General features: G+C 36.3%; 1 protein-coding gene across 2 annotated transcripts in view; it reads right to left on the bottom strand.

Moving 5' to 3' along the window:
* The window catches only part of ENPP3 (ectonucleotide pyrophosphatase/phosphodiesterase 3), a 43,813-nt gene that overhangs the window by 8,352 nt on the left and 17,168 nt on the right, over positions 1-18,293 (bottom strand). For both annotated transcript variants that reach the window (XM_040552133.1, XM_040552135.1), the window contains 12 exons: positions 17,431-17,540; positions 16,490-16,555; positions 15,304-15,376; positions 13,198-13,306; positions 12,927-13,055; positions 11,967-11,998; positions 8,934-9,061; positions 6,974-7,040; positions 5,334-5,421; positions 3,953-4,122; positions 3,791-3,842; positions 2,894-3,048 (listed from right to left, as the gene is read on the bottom strand). In XM_040552133.1, the coding sequence (XP_040408067.1) occupies positions 2,894-3,048; positions 3,791-3,842; positions 3,953-4,122; positions 5,334-5,421; positions 6,974-7,040; positions 8,934-9,061; positions 11,967-11,998; positions 12,927-13,055; positions 13,198-13,306; positions 15,304-15,376; positions 16,490-16,555; positions 17,431-17,540 (1,179 nt within the window). The remainder of the gene's footprint in view (positions 1-2,893; positions 3,049-3,790; positions 3,843-3,952; positions 4,123-5,333; positions 5,422-6,973; positions 7,041-8,933; positions 9,062-11,966; positions 11,999-12,926; positions 13,056-13,197; positions 13,307-15,303; positions 15,377-16,489; positions 16,556-17,430; positions 17,541-18,293) is intronic.

Below are 18,293 nucleotides of genomic sequence, written 5' to 3'. Positions count from 1 at the left end.
CCAAGAGATGAGAATGGCTACCTATGTCACCTTTTAGTACAATGAGATCAACAGTTAGTGAAACCCAAGATTGCAAGCCTTATTTCTGATGCTCTATAAACTAATATACTCACTCTACCACCTCTCCATTCCTCTTCCTCAAAAGAGAGAAATTAGCTCTTTTTAAATAGGTAGTCTTTCGATAAGAATAGAAAGATTCTCAAAGAAGCTGTTGGAAGGGCTGATTTATTAAGAAATGAGGTCTTGACACTGACAACCACCTTCTCAAAACTTCAGAATCAGGCCAGGTTTAGCTGTTTGGCTCCTTGTCTTTAAGTTCAAAGAACCATAATGCCTCGTGAAGAATGCAGTTACAACTGTAAAAAATAGCTTTGCCTACCACACCATGCATTACCTTTTCTGATGCAGGTTTTTGTCTTTTGACTAGTTCGTAATTAACATTGAGAAGCATGAGATATTTGCATTACATGACAGACTTGAGCATCTGCTGTGGTCATGTCAACTTCAGCCACTTCCAGGAATCTTTTTTCGGTAATCAAGAAGAAAAAATGCCAAACCACACAAAACAAAACTTCCATTATCCCAGTGCACTGAGCTGTAGTTCCAAAAAACTCAGTGACTTAGACATGTATCATTGCAGTTTTCATCATAAAATAGATTAGATTATTATACATTTTAATACATTCTTATAGTAAACTTAAAAATTCTTACATGTAATTTTCTTTAACCTCAAAAAATGTTCCAGATTCCTACATAGAAAACCTCTTGAAAGCTCAGAATGGCAAATAAAACTGCAGTTCCACTGTAAAAAGTGAATTCACTTTTATATACAGCAAAGATATTATATACAAAGATTTTATATACAGCAAAGATATTCTACATTCCGTAGGTGTCTGCGGCCAGGTGGAGGAGCTATCTTTCTGCAGGAAAAACCTGCCTTCTTCCCTGGCAGATAAAAGTATAAAAAGTATAAAAAAGTATATAGTATATATAAAAGTATAAAAGTATATAAAGTATAAAGCCTCAAAAAAAATATATCCTTCAATCTTTTTTTTTTTTGACTGAGAATACTAAGCAACCTGAAGTCTGACATCATTTATTTAAGATCTGTAACTATATATTATTCATGATATCCCTGATTCTGTATCAAGTTCAAGTGTGCATGTGTGCTGGCTTCATCAGCCAGCCCAGTTTCAAAACTTCTAAATCACACAAAACCAGCAGAACTTCAGCCTGTACCACTTGTTTTATGGTTTAAACCCTTCTTTATAGCTATCTACTGTCCAAAAATACCCCACCTTGCAAATTGTATAAATCTCTGCAAAGGCTTTATTGAAAACATAAGTAATGTAAGAGACATTAAAATTATGTAGAAATTGCAGTCTTCTGCCATTCCCATGTGTTGTAGCCAAAGCTTACAGTCAAAGGTAGTGGCTGTAGCCTTCTGTCCTTCCACTGCTGTCATAACTTGCAAAGCTTTTCCTCAAGTGTTACATGTTGTAATTAAACTAAAATTGTGATGTCAGCTTACTGTGGAAGGTATGTTAGTAATTGAGCTGACTCTTAAACTTACAACCTTTCACCATTGTGCTTCCGAGAGTATTAGAGCGAAAATTTCTTCTTTCCTATTCTTTCTATAGGAAACGTACATCATTGTATTTGTCTGCTGTGAGCTATACACTCTAATACTTCCGTCTTAATCATTCACCGCTTCCCACAACGTTGCATAAATCACCACCAGAAACTCCCACATATATGTATTTGTGTTAACTTAGATGTTACACTGGGCAAAAACTTTTCCAACTGAGAATTTGGTTTTCAACAAAAGAAAATGGCTGAAAAGTAACTTGATTTTCTGAGCTTTTTGCTGCTGTTGTTGAAATATTAAAAAGACCTCGACTCTGGTGGGATTTTGTAATTAAGCAAATTCAGAAAAAAAATCTGCCCACAATTAACTGGTTTTCAGTATGGTAATGCACTTTCATACCAGGCTATAAGAGCAGATCATCAAAAACAATGAAGTAAAAATAATCTTTGCTGAAATTGACATTTTTTTCACTAGGTTTTAAGCCTTGTTAGGGTTGGATTTATGATCTTCCACCCAGATTATGAACAATTAGTATAAAGCATAGAGTAAAACTTTCTGAAATTCAAACATTCTAGCAGCATATATGTTTAAAATTATTTCCCCATATGTGTACAGATAAAATAAGAAATCACGTAGATATCATTAACACAGTTCTCTTCAGAGAGAAAAATAAATGTTGAAGTGTAAAAGTTGTTTCCTCGTGGCAACTTAGAAAAAGGGTCAAATTATACAGTGGATTAAGCTCATGAATGTCCACTAGCTTACAGACCCCGGGAACTCAGATTTTTCTAGGTTTGCATACCCTTGAACTCTCAGAGTTTCATTCAGATGTAATGATATTTCATAAATTATATAATGTAATAGGAACAAATAAGCAAAACAGATCATGCATTAGTACAAGTTGTCTTGCAGAGTTGTATAAAGGTTTGTTAATAGGATAAAGACTATGATAATCATTGAAAAACTTAAAAGTTTCTGTTTTGGAAATCACAGACCACTTTTGCTCAGGAATTGACAGGCAAGTTCGAGTAACCTTCACACTTTCTCTCTTTTAAAGAACTGGCTTAATGGAACGAACTTCTTTTATATCTTGTGTCCCTAACATATGGCCATTCCCACTTATTTAAACATATTTTTAGATATTTAAAATTTGACAGATATCATTGATACTTTTTCCTTTTCAGAAATAAAGGCCTTGGTCACATAATATCCACCAGTCCTTAACCAGAATTCGTAATGAATGAACAACATTTTCAGTCCAGTGTATTAGACGTTTAAGAATGATACAAATGTTTGATAACTTACAGGCTTATTCACAGTGTATGCAGTCCACAGTGGCATCCAGATATCATGGCTGTATCCACTCACATACTGATAATGGGGAAGGAGGCAATAAATGCTGTTCTTCTGAAGAACTTTGGGTCTCCCATATGGCAAATGGTATGAGGTTGCATTCTTTACTATAATTTAAGAAAAAATGATTGATTCATTCTTCTATAACATTTCTGATGACACAAAGGTTTAAGCCAGCAGAGAAAAAACACAAAGCAAGATGTAAATTAAAGCATTAACAAATACAGACAGAACTGACAACAAACACAAGCATGTATTTCTTTAAGCTATTAGCTTCTAAGTGGAATAAAGAAATGTAGAAAACAGTTTTAATTTTGTTTAACGTAGAGGGGTCAACATGATATGACATCAGACAGGCAAATTCTCATTTCTTTGCAATTTCATATGAATATAAATCTTTTGAATTCACCTTGCCAGTGGAAAGAGAGCTATTAGGCTAGCAAACATTGAAATGCTTCGTAAAATTTCCAGAAACCTCACAGAAAAACATGGTAGTATGAGAATTTTTATCAAAGACAAACATATGGTTGCAAGGTGGCAAAAAACAGATATGTCATATAGTTCAGAAGTACTCAGGCTTTCCACTGAAAACTGTGTGGTTTTTCTCAAGATTTTAATGGGATTCAGATCTAGTTCTTGTGCATAAATGTCACTACAAAAGTATCAATTAGTATCTTTTAAGGAAATGCAAAGAAACAAGAAAAAAAGTTATGCTTCTGACTTGGCTCTCCTACTTCACTTCAAATTGCAATTAACATTGCAAAAATTCCCACTGAAACCAATAGCTTAAAATATAGAACAGGCATAGATTTAAAAATATTGCTGTCCCTTTCATTTCTTTCTACTTACTTTCATCTGTGGTGAGATTTAACCTCATGTTTATTACTGAAGAATCTGTGATCTGTAAAATATCAGAGAATCCTTCAGAATGAATCAAGCGTTTAGAAAAATCAAAGAAATGAGAACACACTTGAAAAAGATGATGGAAAGATTCCAAAAGTTCCTACTTACATTATTGCATGTGCATCCCAATTCATCTGCAGGAATCAGACTGGAAACTGGACATGATAAAGGAGATGACTCCTCCTTTGCATGTGAAGGATTGTAAAAAGGCTTTTTTAACAGGTGGTTTAAGCTGCCATGTGTTCCGTTGTTTGGTGCTGGTGTAATATGTAGCAGATCTGTTGGAAATTTTGAAATTTTAAATCATTTTTAAAGCTATTTTAAGACTAGAATAGCATTTTAAATAGACTCTCTTTCCACTGCTATGCATTTTCTGTCAATTTTTTTCTAAATGTAGAACAAACAGGTTATTCAATTATTTAAACTATTAAGTTAACTACCATCATCTTGCAATTTTCCAGATACAAAGGTTCATTGATATCTTCAAGATTTGGTAATCTATGTACTTGAGTACTGTTCATGCAGTTTTATACATTGCCATAACATTCCTGAGATTAAATGATTTTATGCAGAGTACAAACTTGTTTGCAAGTCACAAAATCACAGAACTGTTGAGGTTGGAAGGGACCTCTGAAGATCACCTAGTCCAACCCCCCTGCTAACAGGATCACCTAGAGCACATTGCGCAGGATGGCATCCAGGCGGGTTTTGAATATCTCCAGAGAAGGAGACTTCACAGCCTCTCTGGGCAACCTGTGCCAGTGCTCTGTCAGCCTCACAGTAAAGAAGTGCCCTCTCATATTCAGACAGAACTTCCTGTGCTTCCCGCTGCCTCTCATCCCGTCTCTGGGCACAACTGAAAAGGGTCTGGTTCCATCCTCTTGAGACCCTCCCTTCAGATATTTATACACATTGATGAGATCTCCCCTCAGTCTTCTCTTTTCCAGGCTTAACAGGCCCAGCTCTCTCAGTCTGTCCTCATACAACAGCTGCTCCAGACCCCTAATCATCTTAGTAGCCCTCCTCTGGACTCACTTCAGTAAGCATTCTATTTTATTGCATTTTTGTGTGATCCTTTAATCCTTATTTTCTGAGGAACATACTTCCTAATTGCTTACTGTAGTGGCTGCAATGGTTCAGCTGAAGCTACGAGCAAGAGTTGTAACTCTCTCTAAAAGGTTCTTATCCCCAAATGATTCCACATGATACCACTTCAACAGCAAGCCCACATGGCAGGAGCACTTCTCCGTGGTTCTTTAGTGGACTTCTTTTGCAGTCAGAAACAACCTCCAACACAAAATAATTTCTGGCAGTTAATCTTTCAGCACCACATAGGAAGCAAAACAGCATGGCTTCCATATTGTATGTGAAAAAAAAATAGCTTCTGAATGAATTCACCAAACTTCTTGTTACTCTTCTTTTTCTCTCACAACACTGGCATTTGAAAGCACTGCTGGTTTATCATAAGTACTAGATTGTTTCTACTCACCACACATAAGGTTGTAAACCTCGATGTTTTCAAAAGCATCCACTTCTGTTTTTTCTTTAAAACTTGGGCCATATCCTAGGAATATAGCCTAGATTGGAAAAAAAAATGCTATTTAAAGGAACCCAAATTAAAAAAACAATTCAGTTGTATTTTATGCAAATGGGGACACTGGACCAAAATAGCCTTTTCACAGTCATAAGTTACAATACAGGATTGCTCTGATAAAAAAGGCAAATTTTGCCCATTACCTATAATTTTAAGAAAAAATATTTTATCTTTTTTAATATTTTGATGCATACTTATGAAAATTATTGCTTGCTGTGTTTCAAATTCACACATTTTTATATTTTCATTGCAAAAGTTGGTAACAACAATACCACTTCAATAAACGCAGAGTTTTGTCACTCACAGATCCTATTTAAATGCTAATATTGAGCCAGAAATATAAGGTTTGGTTTTGTATTTTGTTCGCATTCTCAAAAATCTTTGGATAGCTTAGGAGCCTATTGCTGTGGCTACAGCCAGCAGTAGGGAACTGGGGAGACCCATCTCAAGCCTTGCTGAGACCTAAGTCAGTAACGCCAACAGTACAGTTTAGTACTGGACATCCCTTGCTGGGATCTGTAAGCATTTTAACAGAACACTGATACTACATACAGTCCCACATCAGTTTCTACTACTTCATAAGCCTTCTTAGCTCTCTGCCATGAGATACAGAAAACATGACTAAACAGGACAATGATCTGTTCTAAAATAATATTCTTATGTTCTCACAATAGAAAAGGAATTTTTAATATATTTTAAAGACAATATTAAGACATATTACTACTTTATAAATAAACATTTTTTAATCAGTCGTTGTGCCACCAGCATAAGATTATCTATGATTAATGTCTCTACGTCAGGCAGAACTTTTTTATTTTTTTTTTCCAACACAAACACTGAGTGCCATTCTGATCAGTATATTGACATGTGGTTTTAATACAGTTGTGAAGACCTAGAAGAATCTCATTATTAGGCACAGGACATGGGACTAGTAGAGGTATGCTTGACCTTACTTAAAGGTTCACATCACAAAAAGTATATGAATAATATGTATCCTCTTGAGCTCAAAAGCTCAAGACCTCTAAATAGACCTGTTACAGGACGTGAAAGAGACAAAATTTCAATACAGGCTATATTAATGTACAGACTATATTAATGACCTTTTTGCCCTGATGACATGCCTAAGGCTTGTAAGACAAGCAGAGAAAATGAGATTTAGCTTATTTGAGCACACAGGCCTTCAGATGTTCAACTGGACTCCCAGAGCTTATGGAGACTTTTCAGTCATTGCTTCAGTAGAAAAGGAAAGAACTTAGTGTTCCACATCTGAACACAGTATGCTTGATTTACTGGTTCCATGGAGTTAAGGTGAGCGACAACAAGTTTTACTACAGGATCCCAAAGAAGCTGGACTTGTACACACTGATGAAAAGCAATACAAGTATGCGAACCCCATACATGTTCACAGTTTACATGTCTGGACGACAGGTAAGAAAAAGCGCATTGCAAAAACTATTATATATTCTCCTGGTTCATCTAGCACATACTGATTTTCTTCATGAAAAGATGCAAGACTTTAATAGAAATCATCTTACCTCCATACTTTTGAATTCATTGTCATAGCCATGGTTACCTCCATCACAAAACGTGTAACTGTTGTCCCTAAGAAGAAACCATCATACACTGTGAATTAAAATGGCACAAATAGAGACAGCTAGTAAGAGTCATCCTGAATCACTGCACTCTGGACAACATCCTCAGAACTGACTCTGAAATAATATTGTGCTGCTTTTTGCTCATCCTGTGTCCATCTTTATGAAGAACTCTCCATCTTATAACATAGTTTGCTATGGACAGAAACGAAATGTATTCTAGGCAACTATGGAGTGTACAGTGAATCAATGTTTTCAAAATAAATTGAATAAATGCCTGTTTTTGAACTGAGGCCTTTACTCGGCAAGAACTTTCACAACAGTGTAATCTGCTTAGGAAGAATTCTTCAGTTATATTCTGTGGTATCAGCAACTTAATATAAAAGTAATAATGGGAAAACTTATCTGTTATCTTCTGTGGAAAGACATGAATAAGACTGCAAGGGATTTTGCCTTACAAGAGAGTGCAATCTCATCATATATCTTAAAAGGGTGAAGGAGAGATGTGTATGTGTGAGGGGGTTATAGAATTATTAACATGCCAAAATAGTCTGACTTATGGTGACTAACGCTTGTATTAATTTAACTGTTGCTGAGATACCTGGAAAGATAAAGACATAGTCATCTTATATTTATTCAACACATACTTGTCAGACCTATGTATCCTGTTTTCAGAGGCACAAGAACACTCAAGCAGAGCTAAAAAGAAAAGGTGAACGTGACATTTTTATCCATGGTCTAAACTTTGGGCAGACCTGTGTGGTGCCAAGAGTTGGACTAGATGATCCTTATGGGTCCCTTCCAACTTGGGATATTCTATGATTCTATGATTTTTCCCTGGGCGTTTATTTTTAGGTCCAGGACAATTATTTGGTTGCATTAAAATAAACAATCAAGTCATGTACTGATCAGGTATTTTCTAGTATTTGAATAGCCTTGAAACTACAAGTCAGATCATAGTTTTGCTATTGTAGCCCTGTATCTAAGAAATACAGTATTGCTACTAATGCCACCAACTTTGTCCTGAGTTTTACATAGTTTTTTATATAGATAGCAGTAAAAATTGGTTATTCTGTGTAGAATGAGATATTTACAGCTCTGAGGTAATGATGTAGTGTGGAGAAAAACTGACCTGGTACAGTAGCAGAGGGGCTTGAAAAGGGGAGACACAGAAGACTACAGACATGAGATGACAACAGACTTGCCCAAGCTGGCCTCTGGAGACCCCAAGGCTAGAAACAACTCACCAGTGTTTTGGTGAGTTATTAAAGAAATGTAGATCTGGAAACTAATATAGCCATATTTAGAAGTGAAAAAGAGAAGAGGAACAAGTATTTAACACATGTAAAGTATGCCAGAAACAGTAGAATGAGATTGTGTTGACTTGCAGACCAGTGAAGAATGACGAAGTTATAGAAGTGTGTTAGCATACATATAAAAATGACCTCAGTAGGATCACAGAGTGAAAAAAAAAAAAAACAAAACCATAAGCATCATATTCCTACTGATGAAGGATTCATAATGTTAATTACTGGCCATATCCACAAGCACAGCAGACTGAAGTCATAAGGGCCCAGAAGAACAGTGGCAGGATGACCTTAACACCAGGAAAAGGTCTAGATACTAGGAAAGATTTGCGTAACACTTTTAACTGCATTATTTTTGATACTATTTTTTTTTAATATAGTTTTTTTTTCTTTTTTTTTTTGTAAAAATTTGTTCTGGAGTACTAGACTTCTTTGACTAGACTGTTAAGATTTCAATCATACTAAAATACATTCTTGGCTTACATTATTTTTACACATGAAAAAAATTTAAATGTAACACTGCAAGTCTTACAAAACAAGAAAGGAGGCATCAACGAATGAAATGAAAAGGAAAACAGTCACAAACATGATGGTACCTTACAGCCAGCCACTGTCGATCCACCAAAAGATGAACTTTGTCAATACGAATGTTGTTAGCATAATGGAACCGTTTTGGCAGGTTAGGTGTCAGATAAGGCTTGAAGTGCTGAGGGGATCTTTTGCACTGCAACACAGGAAAGGGCCCACTCATGAGTTTTGTGCAGTATCAAAAATAAATCCACCATTGAGTATTATCACAAACAGTGACAGGTATGTAAGCACAAATCATATTGTTCAGAGATAGCTTCTCCAATAACCCTGCATACCTCATTTTCAGCCCAAGAGGCAATGGAAAGAAAAGTGACTTATTTTGGAATTGTTTGAAAATATACTGCTATAATACATATAGTAAGCATACTAATACTGTGGTAAAAGCACTGCTAAGGCTGAAAGACATTTAGTAGTAATGTTTACTCTATACATCCATACTAATGTCACTGGCATCTCGTATGTAAGTTCACAACCTACAAGAGAAAGTTCCTAGGTAGTTCATGATTTTCTGCCATCTTCTATTACTTTGCCATTCAATAAACAACAAAGAAAACCAAGTATACATAACATAGTACAGTCTAGAGTTTTAGGTGCAAGATTGAACATCTAAATGTCTAGTGCTCAGCTATTAGCTACAGTCCTTAGCTTTAATATCCACATTTGCTATGTTAATATAACTGCTGTGTTAACAGGCATACCATGAAGGAGTTTGCCATCAAGAGCCTAATGACAACCATACAACATGCTGCAAAGATTTAACTGCATATCATCATCAGGAGCCACTCCACCAGCCAGCAACCATCACAGCAATGTTTTAGAGGTGTTGATCCCGTTCAGAAATCTGGGACAACACAGAACAGCTAAAATGCTGAGGGAATTGCTGCTAGAAAGCAGGTTAAGCCAGAGAAGAGGACCTGTTTTATCACACAGGCAGCACACAAACTATCGCATGCTTTGGAGTCTGATCTGACATCTTCACCTTTGAGCCGTAGAATTCTATACTATGCACAGAATGACATTCATGTATGAAATGAGAGTAAAATGTCCCTGGATAGTCATCTAAGAAGCACAGTGAAAAGCAACATGTAAGGATTCAGTGGGTTTGCTAGCTCAGGAGAGGAGATCATTCTGCAAAAGATACTCTAATAAAAGGGAAAAAATAGAGGAAATCGACCTAATTAATATACAATCCACAATTTCCTTCTCTGCCCCAAAGCCTCCTTCTAACAACCTGAAAGAGACAAAACACGGGATATAACTATCTACGAATAGACAGGGGGAAAGGAAGTCTCCTCAATCCAGGATTATTCCTACAAAAGAGAGATGTTGCATCTCACCTTGTAACTATTACCAGTAGCAGTTTCAACTAGAGTAGAGAACATGCAGAATCTGCTATTGCCTTCACACTAATGCTCTTTGGTATGACAGGCTCCACGTCATACAATGGGGTAGAAGATGTAACACTGAAAAAGCTCCTTCCTCTATTCCCAGCCCGTGATATTCTACTCCCGTGTAGGACATGTTCTTAGGTATTCAGAATCAATAAGAATTTAAACAGGAATTTCACCGCTCTCTGGACTTCGGGTGGCTGGCAAAAGCTACGTGTTGTATGGCACAGATGAGTTATTCAAGAGGTTACAGGAAGACCTCCAGTGGTGGTTTACTGGAAATACACTCAGCTGAGACAGCCTAGTATTTTTCCAAGCTGAGTAAATACTCAGCTCTAGAAGTATCAGAACATCTGTCCACTGCTTGGACTAGGACTAGTCACAGAATAGGAAACAAATTGCCATTGAAGGAAAGAAAGGAAAATTATGGCAATACAGAGAGAGTGAGCAGTTTATGTCTTTAATTCACTGTGAATCATAAATTTAAAGGAATACAAAAAATCAAGCTTCCTACAAGGATGCTAGTTTGCATACCACATGTATAACAAGTTAATGTATAACTTGATTAAAAATAATAATAATAAATAAATAAATATAAAACACCAACAACAACAAAAACAAACAAACAAACAAAAAACCAACAACAACAAAAAAAAACAAATAAAAAAAAGTGAATTATCTATCTAAGAGACTATAAAGAAAAATATGCAGTGTTCCACCTTATCACCTTTCAGTAAAAGAAACAGTCTTGGTCTTCCTGTGTTTTGCACTGCATCCTGCACTCATTTGTTTGCATCCTTCAGCACTCAACTGCCAGAGTACACCTAGAAGGAGCAATGGTCTACACAGGAGACACAGGCAAGCTTGGACCTGCTCTCAAGTGCTACATCCACAAAGTATGGCAGAACTATCACCATGGAGACCAGTGGTAGTGCAGCATACCTAAAAGTCCTGCAAGTGCTTAAGTCATATGCCATAAAAGATCCTAAGAGCCATATCGCCTCATGCCAAAGGTCCATCTTGCCTAGTACTCTGTTCCAATAGTAGCCAGAATCAGATACCAAAGTATAAAGAAAGCATAAACAAACAAGTCAAGTATTAAATTAATATTCTTTCTTGTACCTGCTCAGCTTCCTCTAGGCTTACTTGTGCATCATGTTTAACAGCCCTTTCAGGCCTGTCCTTCTTAAAGTCATCTAAAATCTTCCCTTCGTATTTATATAGTAAGCCTCTACAAAACCCTGTGGCAATGTACTCTACAACATCAAAATCTGTTGCATGGAAAAGTTGCTTTAACCTAGCCTGGGTGCAGCCCTTGTGATACAGAGCTAACAGGATGTCTATTATTTAAAGCACCACTGTGTTGTATTCTGTTCCATAATGAAGATACACCTTACTTTCTCCATCTGAAGTCAGCTGTTTCTTCCATTTCAAAGTGAAGCTCAGAAAACTTCTTTGTTTTGAACAGAAATACAGCACAGCACTCATTTGTGTACTATTTTTGAACAACTTCTAGAACTACCTCATGTGGTACACTACAATATGCTATTTAAACTGGCACTGTAATCTCAGTTTTTCACAAACTATGTTTTTTGATCAGATTCCTATTAAGAGGAACTACGAGGAAAAAATATTAAAATATTTACTCACTGTGAGGTTTTTAACAATTCCTTCTGAGTCAACTGTTAAAAAGAAAAGATCAATCAGCATACATTAAAACAGTTGAAGGTCCAAAATCTTGTGAGAAAAATTTCAACACACTTTTTCCCTGTAAAATTGAATTTCTTTGTTAACTTGTGAAGATTATGGTAACCATAACCTTCCATGGACAGGAATGTTATGTTTCCAAGAATAACTGCTTGTATACATGGTAGCCTGTGACAATACCTGGTACTTTGGGTACATCAAGAAAGACTGTTGAAAAGCTGTGGTAATGACTGCCTACACCTAAAGCTGATAAATCATGAAAACCAAATTTTCTTCGCCCTATGAACCTCTGTTTGAAATAGAACCTTATTTACATTGAATTGGACCTGGACCGCTTGTCTAGTATTCCAATTCCAGCAGCAGTCACAAAGAATCCAGTCTGTCTTAGCACTTTCACCTTCCATGTTTTAGAAGAGTAACTTCAGTCTTTTGACATTAGCCTTCTAAAATACAAATCAGAGCATTTTACAGAAGGCAAGTTCTTTCAGAAAGAGTAAGATTATTAGAAGGAATAAGTCAACAATTATACAGAAAATAAAACACATAATAAACATCATTATTCGCTCCTCTGGACTCCTCAGTATACTTTGTTAACTCTGTTCCTGTCTGACTTAGTCTGTTACTTAAGCCAAGGAAAGTCTGCTCCAGGTTGTATAAATTCTGTGTCTATACATATAAATACAATTAGAAAAGATAAAAGAAAGTGCAATAGGATTCCCGCTTTTCATTAAAATCTGCAATAATTATGCCTTTTAGAATACTTTATGAATTCTCTAAACTCACTGAATAGAGCACTTCCATGGTTTACCTCTCTCCCTTCTTTTCCCTGATACAGAAAGTTTTGTTTGTTTATTTATTTCCTGATATAGTGCTTGTGCAATCCCAGGATTGGTCCACACTTACAAGTATAATAGTCCTGAGGAACATTGCTTGCTCGAATGCGAGCTGCAGGCCCAGCATATATGTAGAAATTAACCTGTTGGAAGTAATCAGTCATGTATTCTAATTGGCTGCAGTAGGTCATATCCATCCCTAGAGAACAATACAGAAACAGTTACATTTCAAGATACCATAAAGTGATTTATAAAATTGATTAAAACTAGTAAACACACATATTACAAGAAAACAATAACTCAGTGAAGTTTACATTGAAAAACAAAATTATATAAATTACCATGATCAGCTAAAACAATGAGGTTTACACAATTGTGCAGGTTTCTCTGTTTAAGTCCCTCCATTAGCATTCCTAGTGTTTGATCTGCTAGCTCTAAGGCTTTGATTACCTGTGAGAGAAACAAGGTTCATTAGAACTTTCCTTTGTTGCTGATTTCAAGTTATCACTTAATCAAGTTATCACTTAAATCAAAGTCTGAAAAAAGCAAGTTTTTTTGTCAGCTTTCATGCTGTTCATATTGCTTCGTTATTTCTTCTGCTCCAGTGCAATTTACCATCACCATTAGAGTACAGATGTGCAAAATCCAAATACTCTACCACAGAATTTGCTACACTAAGTACACTTTAAAGACTCACATTAGACTTTTTTTCTATTACTTTAGCTTTAAAATATGTTTATTAAAAGAAAAATGTAACACATTCAGATAAATTTTTCCTTACTCCCCAATTTATATAAAATATAAGATTTATAATATTAAATGCAACTGTCATTGTAGCATGAGAATGTCGTTGTATTAACAATAAGCAGCATTTCAAAAATATTTACATACACTTGTTACCTATAGCATCTAATGAAACGTGGTGCCCTTCTCCAATACAGAGTCCCTTCAAGCTTCCTACAGAAAATCACTGACCATCTGTACTGAATTTACATGGCAAGGTTTTGGTAGTGGGGGTCTGCAGGGGTGGCCTCTGTGAGAAGAATTCAGCAGCTGCCTCGTGTTACATAAGGGCCAGTTTCAGATGGCTCCAAAGGGACCTGCCGCTGGCCAGAGCCGAGCCAATAAGCAATGTCTGCATCTCTGCGAGAGCAAATTTAAGGAAGGGAAAAAACTGCTGTGCAACAGCAGCTGGGAGAGAGGAGTGAGCACCAGCCCTGCAGACCCCTAGGTCAGTGCAGCAGGAGGTGCTCCAGGCAGGCAGCAGCAGTTCCCCTGCGGCCTGTGGAGAGGCCCCTGGTGGAGCAGGCTGTCCCCCTGCAGCCCATGGGTCCCACATGGAGCAGATCTCCACGCTGCAGCCCCCCCGTGGAGGAGCCCCCAGTGGAGCAGGTGGATGTGGCCTGGAGGAGGCTGCGGCCCATGGAGAGCCCCCGCAGGGGCAGGCCCCGGGCCGGAGCTGCAGCCCGTGGAGAGGAGCCCATGCAGGAGCAGGGGGGCTGGGGAGAGCTGCCACCTGCCCATGGAGGACCCGTTCTGGAGCAGTTTGGAGCACCACACCACCACTGAAGTAATATGGGAGAAATCCATCACAACCCACCCTGCAGATCTTCACAGAGAATGGCTCTTCCCTAAATGGCATAGCTGACTTACTGTCTCCTTCAAAGAGCAAACAGAAAGGACAACACCTTACTCAGTCTGAGGAGTTGCACCCTTCTTGTTCCCCTAGCTGCACTCTCTTGACAATCTTGCATGCAAGGACAATGCACACATATACAATCATGCATATAGTCAAGGGTTTTTAAAGCCTTTGTGCACAAAGAGAAATGGAATTTGCTTTTCAATTAAGGAGCCTAAAACTGTCCTACAAAGATCAGTTATTGTGTTCTTGTCCACTACAAGAAGGCCTTCTGTTGAAGATCATTTTCAAAGCTATTACGCAAGACCATTCTAGGAAGGAGCTGATATGATAAGCCCTAATCTCCTTAAAGATTGAACTTTTTTCATGCATGCAGATAAAAAGGAAATATTACAAATCAACAAACACTGAAGTAGAATGAATGAAATATATAAGAGACAGTTATGAGAACCTTCTAGGCCACATGCTTCCAAATATCACTTGCCAATAAAATTGCAGTTTAGTCTAAATGCACTCAACTTGAAACTTAATACTATGTATTAACAGTATGAACAGTATGAACAACAGCATGAACAGAAATGATTTTCTGCCAGTCTGTTTGTATTACAGCTCTTTTGGCTCGCACACACTGCTGAAATCATAACTACGGGCTCAGCTACAAGCAAGAGTCTAACTTAATGAAAACTCAGAAAACAGTCATGGCAATTTTTGATCTAGTATACTTTCCAAGCTTATAAATCAGATAAGTTTATAGTATGGCACCATTTTTAGTGATATTTAGTCTAGGAAAACCACAAAAACTACTTACGCCACCACTAACTGGTCCAAATGAATGTCCAGAAGAATCTGGTTCTTCAATATACAAAGTGTAGAAATCAGGCCTCAAGTTACAAATAAATAAAAAGGAAATATTATGAAAATTTGGAGACAGCATTGAAAAAAAAAAAACTCATTTAAAACAAAATAAAAGGAAATACGAACATAATTATAAGTAATTTCCTCTAACCTTAAGAAAAAAGAAAAAAAAACGGTAACTATAATCATCTACCTTCCTCTGAGTTTTGTAATTAATCAACATGGACTATTTTATTTGGAATTACATTTTAAGAAGCAGTATCCAGTATCTTTAATAGTATCCAGAAATCACTCTGTAAAACCTCAGGATTTTAGAGAAAAAAGCAAGTTGTTCCTTGAGATACAAATGCAACTACCACCAAAATGACCTTATCTTGCTCAAGCGGTGTGGCTCTAGAAAGTGTCTCCTAACTGCAAATATGAAGACTTTGGTAAAAAATCATCATATAAAAGATTTCACTTGTTTACATGTTACAAAGATCAGCATGGTAATCTGTCATTCTATTTAAACACACACACACACAGACACACAAAAGATTCTTAATCTGTCATTATTTCATTTAAACTGCCACAGATACAAATCTATTGGGCACTTAACTGCCAAGTTACAGTCCTAGATCACTACAGGGTTCAGAATCTCGTGTCATTTAGAAGATGTAAAAGTCTTCTACTTTGTCATTCTCTGATACATGCAAACATAGTAATATCCACACCACTACTACCAGTACTGACATCTGCTTTTCATGCTGAATTACTGCCTGCAATTACTTTCAGATATTTAACCTTTATTTTGTAAGACCTTTCATACAAAATCTTTCATCCTACACTCAGACTAGAAACTGAATGTTTCATGTTTCACCTAGGACATATGCCAAGAAAAAAAAAAAAAGACAAAACAATAAAGGAAAACTTAAACAACAGTACATTCCATTCAGATACTTATGCACCTCTTCCTCTTTTGTATCTACAACCTTATGTTGAAAATTGTTAACTAATACTACAAGTTCATGTTCAGCAAATTCTCATTTGAGATGGTGAGGGAGATTCCACTTTCAGAAACACTAATAGAAAGTTCAACAGCAAAGTATTACAACCATTCTAAGCTGTATTCTTACAAACCACTAGGATATTACTGTTACCTTTCAGATTTGCTGTAATCAAGCCATTTCAGTATTCCTGAAATTCTCTCTTCATATGTAACTGAACTGAAACAAACAAAAAAAAGGTATGTCAACAAGCCCTTTCTGATTTGCCCTCCTAATTCCAAGGAATATAAGTACAGAGAAAGAGTCCACCTAGTTACTATATTACTATATTACTCTAGTAACATAATAAAGTCAATGACTTGTAGTTCCAGAACGACATATCTTAGTAAGATACCAGTAATAAGTAATTTGTTATCAATACAAACTTACAATTATATACTAACTTTAGAATGTACAGAACCATGAGAGATTTACTGAAATCACACACAAAAAAAAAAAAAAAAAAAAAAAGAATTTGCTAATATCAATGCCTTCCAAAAGAGGAAAAATTACTTGCTCTAAAGGTCATCTTCCTTCAGTAGCTTCCCTATGCAGTGTCTTTCTTCAATTAGTTCTTGCCTTCTATAACCTCTTGCCAGTGTGTCCAAGTTAGTTAGGGCATAGGTTATCTGAGAACTTATTATCAAGTACAAGTACTTTTAAAGAGTTAGTTATTATGTGTAGATTTTATGTGTGAAAATATGGTAGTCTTTGGTATAGGTTGGAGGTGGCTGCTAATTATTTACAGGATGCCTTCTCAGTGGGAAATTAGTGGTTTGCACTTGGCTGAAACTTTCAAAACCATCTAGGAGGGGAGAACATACAGTACCTTTTGCCTTTCTTATTGTGAATCACCTAAATGGGTTTGGAAATTTTAACTATTAATGGCAGTTTCATGGCAAACACAGGACTATGTGACATGGCACTTGCCACTCAGACTGTTGTTTAAAAATGTAATTATTAAATTAAATTATTTAGGTATTTAACTGTTATATGACAATTTGTATTTTTGGAGTAATTTAGGGGAATTTACCACAAGCCTTATAAAAACTTACTTGTTGTATATATTGTACAAGTCCGGGTATGTACCATTAATGGGAACATCAGAGCCTGGCCAAAAGAATGTGCCTGCTTTCAAACCTTGGTACATTGCTGTCAGCCACATCTATGGATAAAGATATAAACAAATTATTTTATTGCATTTACACCACTGGAGGACCTCAGATCACCAGAATCAAAATACATGATTGGATCAGAAATATGGGCTGCAGGCATACATTTCTTTCTTCTTTCATACATCATGTACCTAACAAATCATCATGTTGCCTAACAAATGTATCAGATTTGAAGTTTGTTTTCTGTGTACACATTCTGAAGAAACATTGGTAGCATGGGAGCGAGTATGCTGCAGTTTCTTGGGAATTCTCAGGAAAAAAAAAATCATACAGGTATTTCCATAGCTGACAACAGGTAGTGTGGCCTTTTTCCCAATGACATATCCCACTGAATGGATATGTGGATCCAGTGGAATGAATCATGAAGATGGAAGATATGGTTTCTAGTTATATAATTTTATTATTATAGGGTATATTTCTCTTCATTCTAAAGAGTGCAACTGTGGTCCCTACTGAATCCTTCAGAAAACAACAGCACCAAGATTTTTGTACTTGAGTATACTATAAACACGACTACACATATAAATATATAATCTATATGTGTGTATATAATTAAATATATATGTATGTTAAACAGATACATTAAGCATATACTACATGTGTAAATATTTTTTTTTCTATTTTTGTACTACTTGGTATTTCTAGTAAATTAATAATATTAGCCATAACCACAGATACAATCAGGAGGTAGGTTTTTTTGATGAAATGAGTCACATTTTACACAGAAGTGTTCATTTAGCTGG

This window comes from Cygnus olor, chromosome 3 (genome assembly GCF_009769625.2).
Source record: "Cygnus olor isolate bCygOlo1 chromosome 3, bCygOlo1.pri.v2, whole genome shotgun sequence".
NCBI classification, from domain to species: Eukaryota; Metazoa; Chordata; class Aves; order Anseriformes; family Anatidae; genus Cygnus; species Cygnus olor.
This window is presented reverse-complemented; position numbering and strand designations above follow the sequence as displayed.